This window comes from Mauremys mutica, chromosome 17 (assembly GCF_020497125.1).
Source record: "Mauremys mutica isolate MM-2020 ecotype Southern chromosome 17, ASM2049712v1, whole genome shotgun sequence".
NCBI lineage: Eukaryota > Metazoa > Chordata > Testudines > Geoemydidae > Mauremys > Mauremys mutica.
Genome location: NC_059088.1, coordinates 29,610,387 through 29,634,390, shown reverse-complemented (window position 1 = coordinate 29,634,390; position 24,004 = coordinate 29,610,387). Strand labels below are relative to the sequence as shown.

General features: G+C 43.3%; 1 protein-coding gene across 1 annotated transcript in view; it reads left to right on the top strand.

Annotated features, from left to right (window-relative positions):
- Positions 1 to 24,004, top strand: part of ASH1L (ASH1 like histone lysine methyltransferase) — a 151,803-nt gene that overhangs the window by 109,344 nt on the left and 18,455 nt on the right. The window contains exons 7-16 of the mRNA XM_044990933.1: positions 382 to 476; positions 7,583 to 7,656; positions 10,336 to 10,381; positions 10,627 to 10,735; positions 12,927 to 13,133; positions 15,731 to 15,877; positions 16,806 to 16,914; positions 17,098 to 17,259; positions 17,455 to 17,549; positions 22,830 to 22,987. Of these exons, the coding sequence (XP_044846868.1) occupies positions 382 to 476; positions 7,583 to 7,656; positions 10,336 to 10,381; positions 10,627 to 10,735; positions 12,927 to 13,133; positions 15,731 to 15,877; positions 16,806 to 16,914; positions 17,098 to 17,259; positions 17,455 to 17,549; positions 22,830 to 22,987 (1,202 nt within the window). The remainder of the gene's footprint in view (positions 1 to 381; positions 477 to 7,582; positions 7,657 to 10,335; positions 10,382 to 10,626; positions 10,736 to 12,926; positions 13,134 to 15,730; positions 15,878 to 16,805; positions 16,915 to 17,097; positions 17,260 to 17,454; positions 17,550 to 22,829; positions 22,988 to 24,004) is intronic.

Below are 24,004 nucleotides of genomic sequence, written 5' to 3'. Positions count from 1 at the left end.
AGGTGGGTTAGATCTACTTGGAAAACATCTTGGAAAGTTGATTTAGGCTTTTGGAGTCTGTATCTTCTTTAGTCCATGTAAATATGACATATATAAATAAACTATATGAGTCCAGGTTACAATTTTCAAAATAGTATGCCTAAAGATCCCTACATTCATATTTAGACACTGAAATACAAGTGGCCTGACCTTCAGAAGTCCTGAATCCAAGAAAAGGCCTGATTTTCAAGCATGGTAGAGGTCCAGAAAAGTGGTACAGACAATTACTATCTGACAGACTAGAGGATTAATACCTTCATTAGCATAGAAAGTGTTGTTTTCACAAGTGATAAAACTCTCTCACTCTGTCTTTTTCTGCTTCTTTCTGTCTCTCATTCTCAGCCCAAAGAGCCGCCTGATCCAATTAAAGAAAGAGAAGCTGGAGTACACTCCTGGAGAGCATGAACATGGATTGTTCCCAGCTCCTATTCATGTTGGTGAGTACTTCATGTGTGTTTTCTATTGCTGAGAATCAAGTGCCACTCCTCAGGTTGGGGGTTCAACTTTTCCATTTAGATTTTCTTTTCTTTCTCTCCTTTTCGTCCCCATCTTTTTCTGCCTTTTTCTTGTAGGGTCACTCATTTTACCTACTTTTGAACTGTCAGAATTCATACTCACTCCTCTGTTCTCTGTGAACTGTCTTCAGCCTAACAGTTCAGACTGAAGGGCATTCTGTGTGTTAGGTTTGTTTTTGTAGAAATGGCTTTGTAGCTGTTCATTAACCAAAGTTTCTTGCCCCCAAAATTGTATCAAACTCATTTGATTCAGACTCTGAATGCTTTCATCATTCAGAGGTCTATGGGAACAAGATGGACTGGATGAGAAATACAATAAAAAATTTTCTTCAATTATTTTTTGGATTTTACTGTTTGCAATTTTTCTGTTTACTCTGCATTGTCAAGATCTTAATCTAGTTTTCCTACTGTTTTTTTAATCAGAAAATAAATGTTATTCTTTAAACATTATATACTTTGCTTAAATGTTGTACAATAATTTTCTTTTCAAACCAGATGGAAACCAGTAAAATAATGAACACCTGTTACATCTCTAAAACAAAACACAAACTTAATAAACCCATCTCACATTCCTGTGAAGGTTTTTAGCTTCCACTTTCTAGATGAGGAAAGAGTAGGTATAGAGAGGTTAAGTCACTTGCTCAAAGTCACACGGGTTGAAATGCACCTTTGTGCAGAAGGCAAGTGCATCACCTGTGCATCACTTTTCAGTCTTATTTTGAGAGTTTAAATAAGACTTAAGTGATGAATAGGTCTTGTGCTGACTCTCTTTCACAAAGGTCAGTTTTACCCGCAATGTGCTAGTGGTAGCATTAGGATTAGAACTCAACAAATTCTTGGCTCTTAGTCACATACTCAGACAACTATATTATACTGCTTCTTATTAGTTTATAGTTTGACATAGGACTTCCAGACTGAGGGCTTTCAGAAACAAGTCACTTCCCAGGATAGCAGCAACCAATCTAAAATGACTTTTGAACACAATTGTCTAGAGCACTGAGCAGAGCACATAGGTTACTCCTGAGGACATTCTGCACCAAAAAAATTAAAATTCTGTGCACAATATTTTAAAATTCTGCAAATTTTATTTGTCAAATAAATGCGGAGGCTCCAGCATGGCATTGGGAAGCACAGGTCACCGGCTGCACAGAGGTGAGAGATCACAGGCCCTTGTTGGGGGGTTCTGGGTGCAATGGTAATGGGACTTTGCGGGGGGGTCCAGGTGAAGGTGTTTGGGGTTCAATGGGGAGGGGAGTCTCGGTGTGGGGGGTAGGGAGATTGGCCGGGGGGGGCTCAGTGTGCGGGGCTCAGTACAGGGTTCAGATGCTGAGGGAGTGGTGCTCAGTGGGGTGGTGCTCCAGGTGCAACTGGTTGGGGCTTGGTGGGGTGAGGATCTGGGTGGTCCAGATGCAGGGGGAGTGGGGCTAATCAAGGGGTTCTGAGTGCAGGGGTGTGAGGCTCAGCGGGAGGGTCTGGGAGTGAGAGGGTTTGAATGCATGGGGGTTGGGCAGATGGGAGAGCAGCTCACTGTACTGGGATCCTTCCCCCTGCAGCTGAGGAGCAAAGAGTGTAGGACGCAGAGGGGGAGGGGGAGTTTGCAGAGCTTCCTGCAGCTGGGGAAGAAATCTGGTGGTGGGTCTGACCTGGCCCCGGATGTTGTGCAGGGGAAGAGGAAGTCCCATCCTCCCCAGCCCAGCGCAGAGTAGCAGCTGAGCCCAGCACAGAGTAGGAGCCACCAGCCGGGTTTTCCCCAGTTCCGCCTCCTGACCCACAGTGATTTACATGTCTGCCAACTGCCCTGGGCACCCAAAACATACTGTTGGGAGAGGGTTGCATGACCGCACTTGTGGCTTCCCTTTGCTTCCGCATCAGAAAGTCATTTTTCTGCAGGGGAGCAAAGAAATATGTGGGGGACATCAATTTTGCACATGCTCAGTGGTGCAGAATTCCCCCAGGATTAATAGGTGTAAACTCCCTGTGTTCTATTGATTTTTATTGCAACATTACACTGGGAAAAGGGGTTTGTAGGGAACTTTGCATTGTTCAGACAGAATGTTTGTGCCACCAAATGTTTTTGTTTGATTAGAATGTCTCCTTTAGCCAACTCCTTGTGTGTTGTGCTGTGAGTTAGCTTATTTAATGAAACAACAGTTGAAGGGTATGATAGATCTTCGTGTGTAAATCAATAACCATGAACTTTTAAGAATTCAGATTTCAGAATTAAAGATATTAACAAGATATCTGTGAACTTTCTCAATAAGTTCCTCCTTTCTTTATTAGTTCATGTGGCTTTGTCCCACAATTGAACTGTCTCCCTAGAGGCTCAGGTTTAGTATGCAACGCAATGATCCTTTTCTCTTTTTTTCCACGCAAAGCCCCGACCTCCAGTTTATTTGTACCAGCAGACACAAACTTCTGCAGTAAAGATAAGGCAGCTTTAATTACTCTGTATTGAGTAGCTGGAGAGTGGTTTAGCTGGAGAATAGTGTTACAAGGTTTAATTCTCCCAGATAACTTTACTAGTGCCTGCTTAATGAGGGCTAGAAATGTTCCATATTCTCCAGGCTCAGTGCCAGGGCACTTGAAAGAGCCTTTTGTTTCACTCAGTGAGGTCATAGAAGTGAAAGCAAATTCCCAGCAGATTTAGCTGTTTCCTGGAACCTGCTAAGGATAAAAAAGATTTGAAAATAAAAACTAATTTAAGAGTAAGTTGTAAGGAAAACATTACAATTTTTATTTTCCAGTTTTCTCAGTGATGGAGGTATGCATTTGAATCTAATTTAAACCACAACAGTTATTGCTAGAGGAACATGAAGAGGCTTGATTAGACCCAGGAAAGCCAGGATGTTTGGGCACTGGGCTGACACTTCATATTTATTCACCCCTTTTGGTTTCAGATCTGTGCAGCGATATCCCAACAAAATGACAGGACAACATTTTAATCTTAATTTTAAAAGTCCTGGTGTTTGCAGTATCAAACCCTGACACTTGTAGTAGCCAGGTTCTTAATGGCAGAAACTTTGCATACACCAAGAAATTGAACTATTGCTGAACATGTTTTTTCAATACCATGTCCCCTTGAAACATTATTAGGAATGGCCTTGTCAAAACTACACTTAACTTTTAAGACACTGTTAATACCAGTTCATGGTAACCAATTATTGAACATCATTTTCAGCACTGGTTCATATTCTTAGGGTGTAATAGGCTTAAGAGTTAGGTCATAGAATCATAGAATCTCAGGGTTGGAAGGGACCTCAGGAGGTCATCTAGTCCAACCCCCTGCTCAAAGCAGGACCAAACCCAACTAAATCATCCCAGCCAGGGCTTTGTCAAGCCTGACCTTAAAAACCTCTAAGGAAGGAGATTCCACTACCTCCCTAGGTAACCCATTCCAGTTCTTCACCACCATACTAGTGAAAAAGTTTTTCCTAATATCCAGCCTAAACCTCCCTCTCTGCAACTTGAGACCATTACTCCTTGTTCTGTCATCTTCTACCACTGAGAACAGTCTAGATCCATCCTCTTTGGAACCCCCTTTCAGGTAGTTGAAAGCAGCTATCAAATCCCCCCTCATTCTTCTCTTCTGCAGACTAAACAATCCCAGTTCCCTCAGCCTCTCCTCATAAGTCATGTGCTCCAGCCCCCTAATCATTTTTGTTGCCCTCCGCTGGACTCTCTCCAATTTATCCACATCCTTCTTGTAGTGTGGGGCCCAAAACTGGACACAGTACTCCAAATGAGGCCTCACCAGTGCTGAGTAGAGGGGAATGATCACATCCCTCAATCTGCTGGAAATGCCCCTACTTATACAACCCAAAATGCCATTAGCCTTCTTGGCAACAAGGGCACACTGTTGACTCATATTCAGCTTTTCGTCTACCGTAACCCCTAGGTCCTTTTCTGCAGAACTGCTGCCCAGCCATTCGGTCCCTAGTCTGTAGCAGTGCATGGGATTCTTCCGTCCTAAGTGCAGGACTCTGCACTTGTCCTTGTTGAACCTCATCATATTTCTTTTGGCCCAATCCTCTAATTTGTCTAGGTCCCTCTGTATCCTAGCCCTACCCTCCAGCGTATCAACCACTCCTCCCAGTTTAGTGTCATCTGCAAACTTGCTAAGGGTGCAGTCCACACCATCCTCCAGATCGTTAATGAAGATATTGAATAAAACCGGCCCCAACACCGACCCTTGGGGCACTCCACTTGATACCGGCTGCCAACTAGACATGGAACCATTGATCACTACCCGTTGAGCCTGACCATCTAGCCAGTTTTCTATCCACCTTACTGTCCATTCATCCAGCCCAGACTTCTTTAACTTGCTGGCAAGAATACTGTGGGAGACTGTATCAAAAGCTTTGCTAAAGTCCAGAAATAGCACATCCACTGCTTTCCCCTCATCCACAGAGCCGGTTATCTCGTCATAGAAGGCAATTAGGTTAGTCAGGCATGACTTGCCCTTGGTGAATCCATTAGACCCTAATGGATTCTCCTGACCCCTCTGGTCTATTGTGTAAATTAGGCTTGTGGAAACTTTTTGTATATATTTGTTATCTGTGCTAGATCATTCTAGTTCTTTGGGCACAGTAATGAGAATTAAGGAGAGAGTATCAAACTTTATTTGAGATTTCCTAGTTAGAAGTTACTGATGAATAATGTATGAGACAGAGCTTCTCTGCTCCAGTCAGATAGCTGTTTTCCTGAGGGCTAGTCTACACTTACCAGCCGGGTCGACGCGGTGAGTTCGACTTCTCGGAGTTCGAACTATCGCGTCTAATCTGGACGCGATAATTCGAACTCCGGAAGCGCCGCGGTCGACTCCGGTACTCCACCACTGCAAACGGCGGTAGCGGAGTCGACCTTGGAGCCGCGGACTTCGATTCCGCGGCGTCTGGACGGATGAGTAGTTCGAACTAGGGTACTTTGAATTCAGCTACGCTATTCGCGTAGCTGAATTTGTGTACTCTAGTTCGACCCCGCTTCTTAGTGTGGACCAGCCCTTAGTAAGTCTCCTTAAGTAACTTCATTTCTGGAAGTTACAACAGATTTGTACTATGTAGTTTCTGTGTCCTCTACTAACTGTTTGACACCAGCTGTTGAAATAGGAAGGAATATCTCTTACACAAAAACAGTGGGATGGGCTGTAGATACCTCTCCAAAAAGAACATTTGTACAACAGGTTTTATTCAGGTCACTTATATTGGTTAGGAAAGAGGAAGTGATATGAAGATGTGGAGCTTGGAGTCAAGAAACACTTCATATATACTGAAACCCTGCACTGCATAGGCAGATACGATTGTTTTTAGAGATCTCCTTGTTAAATTATGCAGCATAATGCCAGCAAAAGAGCCATTCACTGTCTCATTGGTTAAGAAATCAAGTCTGGTCAGAGTTCTGGAATACTTGTCTAGATACTTAAGAACCAACCCAGCCACTATCTTGTCTCTCTTTACAAAGTGTAATTCAGTGCAAACTGTTCTGTCTCTTCCATCCATCCTCCTCCTCTCTTCATTGTACAGTTTAGTAAATCAGAAGTGCTTAAAGAATTCCTCTTTTCTTCCAACATCTTTTTTCATGTCATATAATAAACAGTATATACATAGTAATAGTCCTAGTGCTCACTTCGGTAAAATAAGTAGGGGAAAAATTGGCCTTCCTGAGAAAATCTGACTGGATAAAACATAATGTAAAATAGATTGAATGCTTAAGAACACTATTCACACTCTACTTGCCATATATTTTAGTACACCCAATTGTATTGCCCACCTAAGTGCTATATACTGGGAGCAAGGGAAGCACTGATGGGGACTCAGCTGATTCTTAGGCGCATCCAACTGAGTACTTTATCAGATGACTTGGTCAGATTTTCCAGAAGAATGGACAGCATCAATGCAGAAGGGACAGCATCAGTTGCTTGTTTTACAGACATCTCACACTGATAGGAAGTACATTTTTAATGAGGATTGGCAAAATAAATTCTCCACAGTGTTTCTCTGACAGAGAAGGCAGGGCTTCATGGATCAGAAAAGTTCACTTTGAGTCAGGCTGGGAAAAAATCCAGGATAGTGGCACCTTTTGGAAATTTAACTGAGATCCCATTTCAGTGCATTCATGGGTGGGGAGGGGGAGAGACTCATCCTCTACATACTAGTACATTGTTTGGGGAAAGGGAGTTTTGAAGAGCAAATGTCAGGATGAAGTCCTGACCTAAAAGCACAACTGTGGAAATTGCTAGTGGAAAGGATCTGTTACTGCACTCTTGGGTCACCAGGACCCCACTGTACACACTGTCCCAGTAATAACATTGAGATGTTACAATGTGAAAAATACTGCAAAACCAGAGTAGGTACCTTCTTGAGGAAAATAGATTTTTGAAGATCAAAAGGTAAGTCTTTTTATATCTGTAAAATGTATTCTGGCCTTCCAGTTTCTTGCTTTACAATGACCTCTCCTGTGAGAACCCCTGCAGAGTTCCTGGCATTGTTGTCAGGAGTTTAGCTGCAAACAGCAGAGTTTTATGATCTCTCTCTAAGGCCAGTCATTGAAGTACAGTTTAAGTCCCCTCTCTGCAGAAAGCAGAGTGCCTTTCCCCTCTCACCTTCCCCAGAAAGCCAGTCTTCATATTTGGAAGTACAGTTTATGTGACCCTACTTAAGAAGCTAATGGAAAAGATCTGTTACTGCACTGTTGGGTCACCAGGACCCCACTGTACACACTGTCCCTGGTAATAACACTGAGGATGTTACAATGTGAAAAAAACTCATTCAGTACCCATAAGAATAAACCTAGCTGTGACACTAGAGGAAAGCCAACAACACCAGCATGTTTTGAAGGATTCTTTACTGACATGTTTCCTGCGTTGCCCCTAATAAACAAAATGTTCTTTGAGGATTTCTGCTATTCTGCCTTTTACTATTTTCGGAAACGAGGGGGCTGTGTCAGAATTTGGGCTCTGTGCCCATTCATGGTAATCTTTCCTCATGAGTATATGTGAATGAGTGTGTGACATATAAACCATTTTGTTTCAGGGAAGTATCTGAGACAGAAGAGAATAGATTTCCAGCTGCCCTACGACATCCTCTGGCAGTGGAAACATAATCAGGTACAAGACAAAAATGTTACTAAGTGCCAAGATTGCATTCAGAAATGCTAGAAATAGACTAGGGTTCTTATACCACAGCTACAGTTACATTTTCTGAATATTGGTAAATATTCATGTTGACATTAATGAGAAAAAAATAATAATTTGCATGTATATATTTAATGTGGACAATTTCCATTTTTCCCTTCCCCGCAAAATAGCAGCTGTCCACTGGGTTTCTGAAAAAGCTCATCTTTAATTTTGCTATGGACTTTTGTTTTGGAAGCCTGCCTACTTTTTATAAGAATCTTGTTTTAGACGCGCCTCAGGAGAATCAGATGTACTGCCAAGAGCACTGAGAAATTTCAGGCCTTATTTTTCTTGAATCAGTCCCAGCAGAATGGAATTTATTTTTCATTTGTAAGCTGAAATTTTCATACTGAGGGGACTGGAGAGAGTGTCTAACAGTTACATACTTTAAAGATCTTTAAAAAGAATAGGACTACTTGTGGCACCTTAGAGACTAACAAATTTATTTGAGCATAAGCTTTCGTGGGCTACAGCCCACTTCATCGGATGCATGCAGTGGAAAATACAGTAGGAAGATAGATAGATAGATAGATATATACACACACACACACACAGAACATGAAACAATGGGTGTTACCATACACACTCTAACGAGAGTGATCAGTTAAGGTGAGCTATTATCAGCAGGAGAGAAAAAATCTTTTTGTAGTGGTAATCAAAATGGTCCATTTGCAGCAGTTGACAGGAAGGTATGAGGAACAGTGGGGCGGGGGGGGGGGGAATAAACATGGGGAAATAGTTGTAGATGTGCAGGTGAACGAGCCTCTGATAGTGTGAATCACCAATGTGATATATGCCATCATGTGCCAGCAATGCCCCTCTGCCATGTACATTGGCCGGACAGTCTGTACGTAAAAGAATAAATGGACACAAATCAGATGTCAAGAATTATAACATTCAAAAACCAGTCAGAGAACACTTCAGTCTCCCTGGTCACTCGATTACAGACCTAAAAGTCGCAATATTACAACAAAAAAACTTCAAAACCAGACTCCAACAAGAGACTGCTGAATTGGAATTAATTTGCAAAATGGACACCATTAAATTAGGCTTGAATAAAGACTGGGAGTGGATGGGTCGTTACGCAAAGTAAAACTATTTCCCCATGTTTATTCCCCCACACACACTGTTCCTCACACCTTCCTGTCAACTGCTGCAAATGGACCATTTTGATTACCACTACAAAAAGATTTTTTCTCTCCAGCTGATAACAGCTCACCTTAACTGATCACTCTCGTTAGAGTGTGTATGGTAACACCCATTGTTTCATGGTGTGTGTGTGTGTGTGTGTGTGTGTGTGTGTGTGTGTGTGTGTGTGTCTTCCTACTGTATTTTCCAGTGCATGCATCCAATGAAGTGGGCTGTAGCCCACGAAAGCTTATGCTCAAATAAATTTGTTAGTCTCTAAGGTGCCACAAGTACTCCTGTTCTTTTTGCAGATGCAGACTAACACGGCTGCTACTCTGAAACCTTTAAAAAGAATGTAAGACTAAAAATAGGGATTTCTTTTCTGTTTCTTAACTGAGAAGTCTCCACAGGTGATTTAACACAGGCAGGGTAAATCCATCTCCAACTCCACAGCAAGAAATGAGCTCTAGGAGATGTAACCTTGCCATGTAAATGAACTAAACAAATTCCCAAGGTAGTGTGGCTTGAGGTGCTCATCAGAATATCACCAAAGGCTAATCTTAAAATAGTGAAAGCTGTTGACATTCTACTTGGGGAGAGTTCCTGGCTTTGACTTTAAGATTATCTACATCTATCTATATCTTATCTATAGTATAATATTGCATAGTTAAAAATTGTATACACTCCTTATGCACCTAATATCTGAACACTTATAGAATCATTTTGTAATATGATATCTGAGCCCCTTTGGTACTGAAAGGGGCTACTAGTGCAGTACACACAAAAAGTGAATTGTAATTATTCTTTTAAAACACAATTAAAAGGAGAAGTAATTAATGTTACTTTATATTGAATTATTAGCTGAAATCTAGTTCTGTAATAGCTTATATAGTAAATATGTAACAGTGGGAACTCCCTTTTATCTCCTGTCCCCTCCTTATATATAGCAAATTATTCTGACAAAAGGATCTGCATTTCCCTTGGTTCCAGCCCAGAGATCTTGGGCTTGAATTCCGATTTCCCCCTCCTTCCCACTGTACTGAGTATAAGTGTACTGCATTTCCACAAGAGCGGGTGCCCCTACTCAGTCATTTTAAATAAAGTGTTTTTCACTGTAATGCTGAGGGAAATATTACTACCCCAAAGAGCTATGTCTGTTTCCATAGATGTTCTGTTTGACTTTTCCTGCTTGCTATGGTCAGACAATATGGAAGACTAAACCATGTTGGAACTTGTGTTCAATGAACTCTCTAAACTTAGGTATTTTTTATTCAGATACATTTTTAATCTCTCTTCTGATGTCTGCACACAGAGAAATAGCCTGAGCTGGTGAAGAGAAAGCTTTATGCATATATATTATCCAGTAATTAACATAAACATATACGTATGAATACAGCATGCCCATCATTTTCCTGACACTTCTGAATGGCGGTTGCAGTTGTGCAATGTATTAAGTAAGAACTTTCTTTTTCTTCCTTTTAGTTGTACAAAAAGCCAGATGTCCCACTTTATAAAAAAATCCGTTCTAGTAAGTAACTTTATTTATTATTTATTTGTTTGTTTGTTTTATTACTTAATATAGGGTGTCATTATACATGTGCCTTACACTAAGCAGTGTAACTATGGAACGTTGACATGACTTCCACTCTTCCACCACCCTCTGTTCCACAAAGGACTGGCTGTCCACCTTCTTCTCAGCTTTCTATCATTGGGGTGAAAACATTTCAAATAGCTGTTTTAATCTGGAAAAATGATTTTTTTTTCTTTTTCCAGATGTCTATGTGGATGTTAAGCCTCTTTCTGGCTATGAGGCCACCACCTGCAATTGTAAGAAACCAGATGATAGCAATGGAAAGGGCTGTTTAGATGACTGTCTTAACAGGTAGGAAATGTGCTCGCTAAGGAGAATAAGGGAATTCCCCTGAACAGGCTAATCACCATAAACTGATACTATTTGAAAGTTAAAGAGATGTGATGTGTGTGATCCGAAGCTCATCAGTCTGAAATGATCCCAGTACAACGAAGTGTGGATACAGAAGCATATAGCATAGTTTCCTTTACTGGCTACCGCTTTAATAATAAGAGAGCATGCTATTTATCTCCCCTCCTCAGACAGGAAAGCAGTCTATTGGGCTGTGCTTGAAGCTTTCAAAGACCCATTTTACTCCATGGACAATAGTAGAAGCCATTCTTTTGATGTTTCCTTTTGAAGAACTTTAGTTGGAGGGCAGGAAGGAATCTCTCAGTTGTTCTGAGGTCAGATCTATGTTCAGAAAAGAGCAGTTGCTGATGGAGCTGGAAATGGATGACTCAGGAGGGAAGGGAAGGTATGAAGAAAGAGCAGGAATCCCATGAGGAGGAGAGAAACAGAATGCAGTCATTATCACAAAGAGGAGAGCCAGGAAGAAAGTAAGAACAGAGACACATTATAGGGATTTTGGATTCCATTCATGACTACCAGAACAGTTCTCTGTAGGGGAAGAGCATGACATTTCTTCAATCTTAGGGAGTAGTAATAACATCTTAGACTAATTTGCCATTTCATTATGATTAAATCAACTTTGCTTATGAAAGTTCTTCAGATCTTGCGTGCTAAGCACAGCTCTAGTCTTCATAATTTAGGTTACCAGAGAGGTTACATTTTTAAAAAATGATAATTTCATTAATTTCCCATTGTTCCTGAATCTAAACAACACCCTATCTCCCCAGTGCTCCTGTCCCTCAAAGCTCTCCTGCCATTCAGCAAAGTGGCATCAGAAAAAATGAGATTTTTCTAAGAATTTATTTAAATTTTCTAATCTTTAATCCCAGAAGGTATGAAAAGATCAGGTTTTCCTGTTCAGCATACCACGTCCCTCGAATGAAGCATCTGCAGTTTACTCATCCTCCTTGGAATATTGCCATAGAGTCTACTGCCCTTTCCAATTCAGGCCTGTATTACAGCATAACTGGAAGAATTAAAATGGAACACTGTACCAAAAATGTTGTTGTTCATCATCCCAGAAGCAGAGCCAATCCATAATCTCCTTCTCCAGGATTAAAACCATAACATTCTCCCAATGGATAATTCAACAGAAATATATATATATATATATATATATAATATATATAATATGTGTGTGTGTGTATGTTGGGGACTCTGAAAAAAACAGGTTGCACAAATGTAGAATAGGTATCCAGAGATTAGTGTAAGGGATTTCTATACCTTTTACTAGCAATTAAAATGCAAGAGATATTGAGCCTGATTCTCTTCACCATGGTGTGACTTTGTTGAAATTGCAGAGCAGCTAAACTGACATAAAAGAGTGGAGAATCAGGACTGGAGACTGTTGAAATGCTATACATAAATTATGCCACATGCCCCTGTAAGAAGCATAGTAGCGGTAGAGCTGGGCAGGAAATGCTTTTCTGATCCTGGGAAGATTTTTCAAAATCTCAAAAAATTCATCCCCAATCAGGACTCAAAATTCAAATCTCAAGAATATTTACAAATTAATAGGAAAAAATCATTTCAGATCAATCAAAATGTTTAATTTCAGTTTTGACCTTTTTATTTAAAAAAGACAATTGTATTATAATTAGTTTAACTTTTGAAACAAAAAGGCATTTTGAACCTATAACCATAAGTTTTCATTTTGAAAATATGGAAATGAGACATTTCAACAATTTCTAAACTTGTTTCAAAAAAAATTTTGAACTGAGAAATTCACTGAAACCAATCCTTTCTCGCGAAGAATTTCTGTTTTGACAAATTGCCATTTTACAACCAAAAAAAGCTGTGTCAAAAATTCCCAGTCAGCTCTAATTAGAGGGTTTTTTGGCTCTGCATCTTCACTTGGATGTGTATACCTACAAATTTCTATGTGATAGCTCATTGCATTGCTACTTCTAAGATAGGAACTGGGACTGAGATAGTATCAGTTTTGTGACAGAGGAAGGAAAGGGGATCCCATTGTCATCAGAGATTTGGGGAAAAGTGACACCTTTAAAAGGATTTACAGTGTGCTTTGCTTGAACAGCAGCGCTCCGTGTATGTTTACCATCTTTCTTTAGCTTTTTTTCTTTGATTTTAGAATGATCTTTGCTGAGTGTTCCCCTAACACTTGCCCTTGTGGTGAACAGTGTTGTAACCAGAGGATTCAGAGGCATGAGTGGGTGCAGTGTCTGGAAAGATTCCGTGCTGAAGAAAAAGGATGGGGTATTCGCACCAAAGAGCCCCTGAAAGCAGGACAGTTTATCATCGAATATTTGGGAGAAGTTGTTAGTGAACAAGAATTCAGGTAGAAACTTATCATTACTGTTTCAAATGGCAGACTCACTAAGTAACTTTGAGAACACGTTATCCCCTGTAGGGAATTAGTTACTAAGTATGAGGAGGGAAGGAAGGGGCAGTATTTTTCTATCCACTAGCACCAGGTAGAACGCATAGAATTTATCATTTTAATCAATAAACTTTTCTTCAGTCAAGCTGAGAAAGGTTATTAGCCTCTGCAACATAGTGCCTGCAACATCTGTTCTGTAAATGCCCAATGCCACAAGTGAATATGAATTTTATGCAGAAACAAGTTCTGTACAGGATTCCAATTGTACAAGACAATCAGCAAGCAGCATTGCGTAGGAAAAGAAATGAGCCTTTACAGGCAGATATAGAGACAAAGAACAACAGGTGGGATGATTAATACTCAATGAAAGGAATAAATCCCTAGTCATGTTAACTACATACCAACTACTGTCAGGGTTCAATCAGAAGATAGATATAATGTTTACGTGAAGAGTGAGCTGCTGACATGGCTGAACCCATTTCTGCACTGCTAAGGAGGAGTAGCTCTTACCCTAGGACATAGCCCAGGAAACTGTCCAACCCCGGTGTGATGGGTTGGGTCACAAAAAACCCCTCAGGACTGCCACGTGATGTGCTGAGACTAGCTCTGAGCCCATTTTCCCTGGCACCTTGGGATTTCAGTACCCTGTCTTGTTGAGCCAGACATGCTAGCCTGCTGCAAACATAGGCACCAACTCCGTTGGTGCTCCAGGGCTGGAGCACCCATGGGGAAAGCTCCCCTCACCCCATCTCCTCCTCCTCCTCCCCTGAGCATGCTGTGTCCCCGCTCCTTCGCCTACCTCCCAGCACTTCCCGCCCAGCCGCTGCCAAACAGCTGTTTGGCAGCATTAGCATGCCATGGGAGGGAGGGGAAGGAGTGGGAACGTTTCATGTTCAGGGGAAGAGCCGGGGCCAGGGTGGGGATTTGGGGAAGGAGTTGGAATAGGGGCAGGGAGGGGGCGGAGTTGGGGCAGGGACTTTGGGGAAGGGGTTGGAATGGTGGTGGGGCAGGGGTGGGAAGAGGTGGGGCAGGGGCGGGGCTTCATAGGAGGGATGGAGTGGGGGCGGGCAGAGGGCAGAGGGGGATTGAGCACCCATGGGAAAGAGGGGAAGTCAGGGCCTATGGCTGCAAACACAGACCCAGGTCTGAACTACGTCCCCCAAAAGCTACAGACTTAACTGAAACAACTTAAGAAGTGCTGCTGTCTCTGGCACCCAGATACCCAGTTCCCAATGGGATCCAAACGCCAAATAAATCCGTTCTACTCTGTATAAAGCTTATACAGGGTAAACTCATAAATTGTTCTCCCTCTGTAACACTGATAGAGAGAGATGCACAGCTGTTTGCTCCCCCAGGTATTAATTACTTGCTCTGAGTTAATAAGCAAAAAGTGATTTTATTAAATATAAAAAGTAGGATTTAAGTGGTTCTAAGTAATAACAGACAGACCAAAGTAAATTACCAAGCAAAATAAAACAAAAACACGTAAGTATAAGCCTAATACAGTAAGAAACTGATTACAGATGAAACCTCACCCTCAGAGATGTTCCAATAAGCTTCTTTCACAGACTAGACTCCTTTCTTGTCTGGGCCCAAGCCTTTCCCCAGTATAGTCCTTGTTCCAGCTCAGGTTGTAGCTAGGGGATTTCTCATGATTGCAGCCCCCTTTCTTCTGTTCCACCCCCTTATATATCTTTGGCTCAAGGCGGGAATCCTTTGTCCCTCTCTGGGTTCCCACCTGTCCTTCTAAATGGAAAAGCACCAGGTTAAAGATGGATTCCAGTTCAGGTGACATGATCACATGTCACTGTAAGACTTAATTACCCACTTGCCAGCACACACATATACAGGAAGACTTACAAGTAAACAGAGCCATTTACAACCAATTGTCCTGGTTAATGGGAGCCATCAAGGTTCCAAACCACCATTAATGGCCCACACTTTGCATAATTACAATAGGACCTCAGAGTTATATTTTATATTCCTAGTTTCAGATACAAGAATTATACATTCATACAATAGGATGAACACACTCAGTAGATCATAACCTTTGCAAAGATACGTTACATGGCATATCTAACGTAAAACATATTGCAGTTATGTCATATTTACACTCATAAGCATATTTCTGTAAACCATTATGGGGTATAACGTCACACCCAGAAAACCAAGATGAAGAGAAGTGATAATTTTGGAGAATATATACAAATTGCACAGTCCACTGCCATGTGCATGTGACCAAAATGAAATCTGTACAATTAATTTGCAGAACAAGAGGTAGCATGGTCTGGAGGGAACAGCTCCCAAATTCTAATCCCAGCTCTTTCAGTGACCTTGGTCAAATCACTGCCCTTGTCTGTGCTTCAGTTACCTTATCTGTGAAAACAGAGATGACAGTGCTTATCCTCTATCTCTGGATGTTAAATGTAAAGTGTTTCAATTGTCTCTCTAAAGCCACGTCCCAGAGTTCCTGCGCATTCTGTTTCCATATTAACTGTGTGTGTGCTTTGCTTTGACAGTTGAAATCACAAGAACTTCCCTGTGTTGCTTTCTAGGAACCGTATGATTGAACAGTACCATAATCACAGTGATCATTATTGCCTGAACTTAGACAGTGGGATGGTGATTGACAGCTATCGCATGGGCAACGAGGCTCGATTTATCAACCACAGCTGTAATCCTAACTGCGAGATGCAGAAATGGTAAGAAACAAATACTGTACATGCTGGAGCTCTGGCTATACCCGTGGTTAAAATGTAGATAGGATGAGCATCTTAGAGAATTTGGTCTCGAAATAGGGAAGAGGTGAGTTGGGCAGAGATTGAAACAACATCAAAATATTGACTGAGGATCTTGTATTGTGTAAGACTTGTATCATATTGCTGTCAGGTAAATGTCACATCTGAGGCAGGCTGCTGTCCTGCATGGATCTAAATAGTCTGTTCTGGTATGGAAGCTCCTACATTATGTATGTCATATTGCTACGATATTATAAATCATTAAGACTAGATGGTTCAATAAGATAAATCCATATGCTCTTCCCCTCTGACAGTTCAAATGTATTTGAGTTAGGATAATAGTGGTAAATTCTGACTATTTTACTATCTGTTACCACTATTCTCTACTTAGGAAAGACCCTAGTGTTAGGATAGCAGGAAATACAGCGGGTAGGGAGTGAGTATATTAGCAGAGATTTGCAGGGGTGGCTTTACACTGGAATGTTGGGTGAGCATAATAGGATTTATAATAAGGATAGCGTGGTGTGGAAGCTTGCCCTGCTTGTCTGTACCTAGTGTGGCTTTACCCAGTGCTAATTAGTTTTTCCTTTATAAGAACAGGAAAATTCAACACAAAAACAATTATGGAAAATAATAGAATTAATAGATATATTCAATGATAATGTGAGGTCAAGTGTTTGTTTCTGGTTCAGAATAAAGCCCTGAAAATAAGTGAATTTTGGTGCTGGGGGGTGATTCTTTAATTTGTGGTGCCTAATGTGATTTGTGATTATGTTCTTATGGACAAGCCTAATTTCGCCCCACCGCCAATTCTTCTGGCTACCACCTCCAGACTTTGCGACCCCTGCATGATGATAAAAGCCAGGACATTTTCATTGTATTTTCTTTACAGGTCTGTTAATGGTGTCTACCGGATTGGGCTGTACGCACTTAAGGACATGCCTGCTGGTACTGAACTGACTTACGACTACAATTTTCACTCATTTAATGTTGAAAAACAGGTGAGGCTCTCACACTACTAAATCTAGATGAGTCTCACAAAAGATGAACGATTCTGTGCAGATTAGGGGTTATTAATAATGCCACACTGTGTTATATGTGAGTGAGCTGATATTTGGTAATATTGACAGATTTTTCCATTGTTGTGATTTTATTAAAAAATAATTATTCTCTTTACTTCAAAGCAACTCTGCAAGTGTGGTTTTGACAAATGCAGAGGAATAATTGGGGGCAAGAGTCAGCGAATGAATGGACTCTCAGGCAAAACTACCCAGCCTGTCACCACACACAGAAGGCCTGGACGATCGAAAGAGAAGAGAAAGTCAAAGCACAAACTAAAGAAGGGGGTGAGTACTGAAGCCAACTCTTCTCATATAAACAGGTTACTGGGAAGTCAGTTTGTTTCAACCAGACCAAGGTGAAGCATATTTGTTACGTATGTGCATAGAAAACTGGAGAAACGATGTTCAGAGATTGTTGCTCAAATGAATTGCTGTACCATTTGTCCTTGGTTTCTCTCACCAGAATTATCTGTTTTACAGAGGGGCCACATTCCAGAGGAGACTAGTGAAAGTGTGAACACGCCAAACAGGCTGACCCCACAGCTTCAGATGAAGCCCATGTCCAACAGAGAAAGGTAAGGAAGGATTTTGTTTTTCTCCCCAGTGTTGTTTTTCTCCCCAGCAATGCAGGGTTGCTATAAAATCAAAATGAATCTTTTCTCCATAAAATAAGGCATCACAGAATGTCCAGTTGAAGAAGAAGGGGTGCTAGGATCTGTGTTAAGTAGATTAAATATTACGATCTGTTGTGGATCAGATAGGATCTATTGTCCTAAATCTGAAATTGTGGCATTAGTATTAGGATGGCCTTTCCAATCACTGTTTTAGAATGGGTCATTACTAGTGGGGTGGGGAATGCGTACACTTCATCAGTGTTCACATTGCTCCTGGGTAATGTGTTACTATGTTACTGCTGGAATCAGGCACACCTGTTCAGTCCAGTGTAGAATGCCTCAGCCTGCTCTCTGCTGCTGTTCTGGCAGGAAATCCGCTCTTAGCGAAGCAGAACCAATCAACATGAAGTACTGGTTTGAGTGGAACCAACCACACAAAGGTTTTTCCTGTGCAACTAACAAAATTCATTGCATTAGCATGGCTGGCAATGAGTAGAACAGGGCAGGCAGCAGTTTGGCCTGATGCATTTATTAAGACCTCTTTAGAAAGGAAAATAGTAGGGAGAGACTGTGTAATGTTTTTTATGCGGCATATATTAAAAGTGGGGAGAGATGTGCCAGAAGAGCAAGTTCAACACCTTAGCATTGCTCACCAATACAAAGGTGGAACTGTCAGGGCACAGATTACCATCAGGATGAGGATGTAAGGATCCATGGACTAGAACCTGGGTCTGAAGAGCCTGAGATAGCTGACATTCCCACAGTGCCACGAGGGAGCACTGTGGAGACTAGGCGCCGCAGGAAGTACCGCCCAAGGGACCCAGAGTGACAGTACCCTACCGCCCTCTGCCAAGTGCCCTATTTAACCCTGGAGGATGCCCCAGGAAGCTGTCTGACTTTGGGCCTGCTGCAATTCCAGATCTTACCTCAGCTCCTGATCTCTGGTCTCTGATCCCAGCATGACTCTGACTGTGACCCTTGCCTATTGACTCCAGCTTGGTACTGCCTCTGGTCTCGGGACTCAGACTCCAGCTTGGTTTTGACTCTGACTTCAGCTTGCTACTATCTCTGGTCTCTGACTCTGGCCTGACTTTGATCCTGACTCATGCTTATTGAACCTGGCTCTAGTGATTCCTCCGACCCTTGCTCATGTATCTGATGTGTGGACCCCAGCCCAGCTGTGATCACTAGGCCAGACTGCCTGTGCCCCAGTCCCTTACAGTTTGTCCAGATCCACTTTAAACCACTTTAAACTCAGTCAACTACTTCCTCAGGCAGCCAGCATAAATAACGCAGGGTGGCAGGCATGATGTGATGGCAGCTCTTAGACATTTTGGGCAGTCAGTTGCTGTAATCTGCAGCAGCTGCAAGTGGCAACCAAGCTGTAGTCCCTAGTAAGTGGAAGGGAAAATAATGGCCTCTTGCTGGGAATATATGTGTTTCTTTGGTAAAGTTATCAGAGGGTAAATACAGGTAAATACACAGCCTGTGCAAATTATGCTGCTGAAAATCAAAGCTGTGTAATGTAAATAACCTTCCTTTTCATGGAAAGAATGTGACTGAAAATAATGAAACCTACTTCACAACTTCCAAAGATACCCCATCATGAGTGGGGACACAAAGGAAAAGAGACCCTCCTCATACTGATGCTCCCTACCCAGAAGCTAGAATTCTGTCTTTAAGGTAGTCCCTCCAAAAGAGGCCCAGCTATCAGGGTTCACAAAGCAAGATAATTGAGTGACTGATGCAGGACTCAAATAATAAAGAATTAAAGGAGGATAATATAATTAATGTCAATCATCATGGGTTTATGGAAAATAGATCCCATCAAATTAATCTCATACCTTTTTTTTTTAGATTACAAGTTTGATGATAAATACAGGGTTGATGTAATATACTTAGACTTTTGTAAGGCATTTAACTTGGTACCGCATGACATTTTGATTAAAAAATAGAAAGCTATAAAATTAACATGGCACACATTAAATGGATTAAAAACCAGCTAAACTGATAGGTCTTAAAATGTAATTGTTAATGGGGGCAGTCATTAAAAGGGTGTGTTTCTAGCAGGGTCCTGCAGGGGTCAGTTCTTGGTCCTATGCCATTTAATTTTTTTTTTAAAGACCTGGAAAGAAACATGGTCATCATTGATAAAGTTTGCAGGTGACACAAAAATTGGGGTAGTGCTAAATAATGAAGAGGACAGGACACTGATACAGATCAAACTAGATCATTTGGTAAGCTGGGTGCAAATAAGCAATATGTGGTCTAATATGGCTAAATGTAGATGTATACATCTAGGAACAAAGAGTGTAGGCCATACTTATAGGATGGGAGATTCTATCAGTAACTCTGAAACAGATTTCGGGATTATCAGCTGAACATGACCTGTGACCAAAAGGGCTAATGTGATCTTTGGATACATAAATCTTGAGTAAAAGTGGAGAAGTTATTTTACCTCTGGTTTTGGCATTGGTGTGACTGCTTCTGGAATACTGTGTCCAGTTCCGGTATCCAGAATTCAAGAAGGATATTAATAAAGTTGAGAGAGTTCAGAGAAGAGCCACAAGAATGATTAAAGGATTAGAAAACGTAACTTCTAGTGATTGAGCTCCTTTAGTCTGTCTGTTTAGTGTAACAAAAAGAAGATTAAGGGTCACCTTGATTGCAGTCTAAAAGTACCTACAGGGGGAACAAATATTTAATCATGAGCTCTTCAGTCTAGCAGAGACGGATATAATACTATCCAATGGCTGGAAGTTGAAGCTAGACAAATTCAGACTGGAAATGAACTGTAAATTTTTAACACTGAGAGTAATCAACCATTGAAGCAACTTACCAGGGGCCATGGTGTATTCTCCATCACTGTCAATTTTTAAATTAAGAGCAGTTGTTTTTCTAAAAGATCTGCTCTAGGAATTAGTTTGGGGAAGTTCTCTGGTCTGTGTTATATAGAAGGTCAGACAAGTTGATCACAATGGTCCTTTCTGGCCTTAGAATCCATGGATCTATAACTGTGTTATCAGCAAACTGATTTATTTAGGAATTATCTCTCCAAAAGGTATTACAGAGGTGACAGAACAGAAACTTGAGAGATGCAACATTTCAAACTCTTCATTGCTGAACATGCACTTACCTATCATTATCATTGTCACTAATAAGAACCACATTACTGGAGGGCAGTTCCAGGCACACCATCGTCACCACTTAGTTACCATTTCAATAACACATGATCAGCCGTTTCAAAAGTCACCAAGAAAACAAGCCTTAGACCAGGGGTCTCAAACTCAAATGACCCCGAGGGCCGCATGAGGACTAGTGCATTGGCCCGAGGGCCGCATCACTGACACGCCCCCTTGCTGCCCCTGGCCCCACCCCCAATCCACCCCTTCCATGAGGCCCCGCCCCTGCCCTGTCTCTTCTCCACCTCCTCCCCTAAGCGCGCGCAGTTTTAATAAATATATACACTCAGTAATGCACCTCACTCAAAGGACAAAACACGCACTTAGATTTACTGCCTAAGGCTCTGGGAGGGAGTTTGGGTGGGGGAGGGGGTCTGGATGCAGGCTCTGTGCTCGATGCAGGCTCCAGGCTGCGGCAGGGGGTGGGGGTGCAGGCTTTGGGACGGAGTTTGGGGATAGGAGGGAGTGCAGGGGTGAGGGCTGTGGGGCTGAGGGCGAGGGGTACATGATGCAGGAGGGGGCTCAGGGCTAGGGAAGAGGGTTGGGCTGTGGGGTGAGGGCTGTGGATGAGGGGTTCATGATGCGAGGGGGCTCAGGGCTAGGGAAGAGGGTTGGGCTGTGGGGTGAGGGCTGTGGATGAGGGGTTCATGATGCGAGGGGGCTCAGGGCTAGGGAAGAGGGTTGGGCTGTGGGGTGAGGGCTGTGGATGAGGGGTTCATGATGCGAGGGGGCTCAGGGCTAGGGAAGAGGGTTGGGCTGTGGGGTGAGGGCTGTGGATGAGGGGTTCATGATGCGAGGGGGCTCAGGGCTAGGGAAGAGGGTTGGGCTGTGGGGTGAGGGCTGTGGATGAGGGGTTCATGATGCGAGGGGGCTCAGGGCTAGGGAAGAGGTTTGGAGTGTGGGGTGAGGGCTGTGGATGAGGGGTTCATGATGTGGGGGCGCTCAGGGCTGGGGCAGAGGATTAGGGTGCGGGGGGATGAGGGGTTCATGATGTGGGGGCGCTCAGGGCTGGGGCAGAGGATTAGGGTGCGGGGGGATGAGGGGTTCATGATGTGGGGGCGCTCAGGGCTGGGGCAGAGGATTAGGGTGCGGGGGGATGAGGGCTCTGGCTGGGGCTGAGGATTAGGGTGCAGGGGGATGAGGGGTTCATGATGTGGGGGTGCTCAGGGCTGGGGCTGAGGATTAGGGTGCGGGGGGAATGAGGGCTCTGGCTGGGGCTGAGGGTTTGGGGTTGGAGAGGCTCAGGGTAAGGGAAGCCTGCCTTGCCAGTACTGGCGGAGGGCAGGCACTAGGACCCTGCACCCTAATCCTCAGCCCCAGCCAGAGCCCTCATCCCCCCACACCCTAATCCTCTGCCCCAGCCCTGAGCGCCCCCACATCATGAACCCCTCATCCCCCCGCACCCTAATCCTCTGCCCCAGCCCTGAGCGCTTCCCTTCCCCCCCAGCCCGGCCCCGGCGGGTCCCGCTTCCCTTCCCCCGGCCCCGGCCCCGGCCCCGGCGGGTCCCGCTTCCCACCCCCCTTACCCGAGCGCGTCTCCGGCGGTCCCGCTCAGAGCCGCGTGGTGAGGGGGCGGGGCTGGGAGCTCCACGCCGAGCGCAGCGCTCAGCCCAGAGCTCCCAGCCCCGCCCCCTCCCCACGCGGCTCGGATCGGGGCGGGGCTCAGGCGCTCGGACGGAGACTCGGCGCTCTATGCGCCGAGGCTCCAGGAGAGGGGCGGAGGCGGGAGCCTCCGCTTTTCTCTTGGGGGCCCCTGCGGAGCTCCCCTGGGGAGCTCCGCGGGCCGCAGGGAAGAGCTCCGCGGGCCGCATGCGGCCCGCGGGCCGCATGTTTGAGACCCCTGCCTTAGACTGTCATGAACCCATTTGAAACAAAGGGCTCCCATCACTACCTCCAAATTGAGTTCTGGCGTGCTGCATAATAGATGGCATGTGGTATCCCAACAGTACTTCCAAATAGATCGGGGAATATCTAAGCTGTTGTCTTCTTTCTTCTCCTTCCCATGGCCAACATTAAGACAGTGAGGTGATTTGAAAATGAATGTTTTTAATTTTTGCAGGAATTTTGTGCTAAAACGTCATGTTTTTCTGGTACGGAATTGGGAGAAGATTAGGCAAAAACAAGAGGAAGTGAAACATGTCAGTGACAACATCCACTCCGCATCATTATATAATCGCTGGAATGGAATCTGCCGCGATGACGGCAACATCAAATCTGGTGAGGCCTGCACAGTCTCCTGCTGTTACCTCTTTCTTCTGCGGGACCTAGTCAAATCACATTGGTGTGAAAGTTTACAGGTGGATCATTCAAATCAGTTCTCAGATCCAATAGAAAGTTGCTACCAAGTCCAAATAGCTTTTCAAATACTGATCGGGGTGTTTATGTACAGATCTGTTTTCACTGTCACCCTGAGTGAGGAAGAAACTCCCTCTATAGGCATATTATTTTAATATTATTTGTTATGGGGTTTTACACTTTCCTCTGAAGCATCTGGTATTTGCCTTGGCCATTGTAAGAGCCAGGGACTGGACTGGATAGACCACTGGTCTATTCAGTACAGAAATTCCTGTGTTCCTCTGCTGGATCCTGAAGGCTCACAGCTCCCACTGGAAATGCTATTGTTCATTTGGAATTCCTGTCTCTTCTCCCCACAGGTGATTTTTCAGAGAAGGAGAAACCTGATGTGGACATTTTAGGGAATTGGCATAACAGCATAAATAATACAGGGCAGGATTGGTCCTTAATGAGAAAAGAGCTGCTCAGCACCTGCAGCAGCAATCCACACTAACTTTGAGAGTTCTCATTATCCTCATAACAGTGAGCATCTCTGAGTTTAGGCCTTTGGGAAACAAGGTTTTCTGGCTTGCCATCTGTTATGGGGATGGGACGTGACTGCCAAAGGAAAGTTACAAGCCCCACTCCAAAATACTGCTCCATTCAGAAGATCAAATACTGCCCTCAGTTATACCCCTGCAACTCCATTCCAGCATTTGGCTCCCCTCTGGCAGCTAAGTGAGAAATTGGGACCCACATGCCTTGGTTACCGTTTGTTTGTTCTGGTTCCTTTTTTCCACTGTAGCAACACGACATAGCCATAAATCCGGCTTAGCTGGCTAGAGCAGCACAAAATAGCCAGAGAATACCAGTGAATCTGACCCTTTACTTTTAATTGTAACCCAAATCAGTGTCAGTGGTGTGGGAGAGGAGACACCATCTGGTGTCATCTTAAGTATT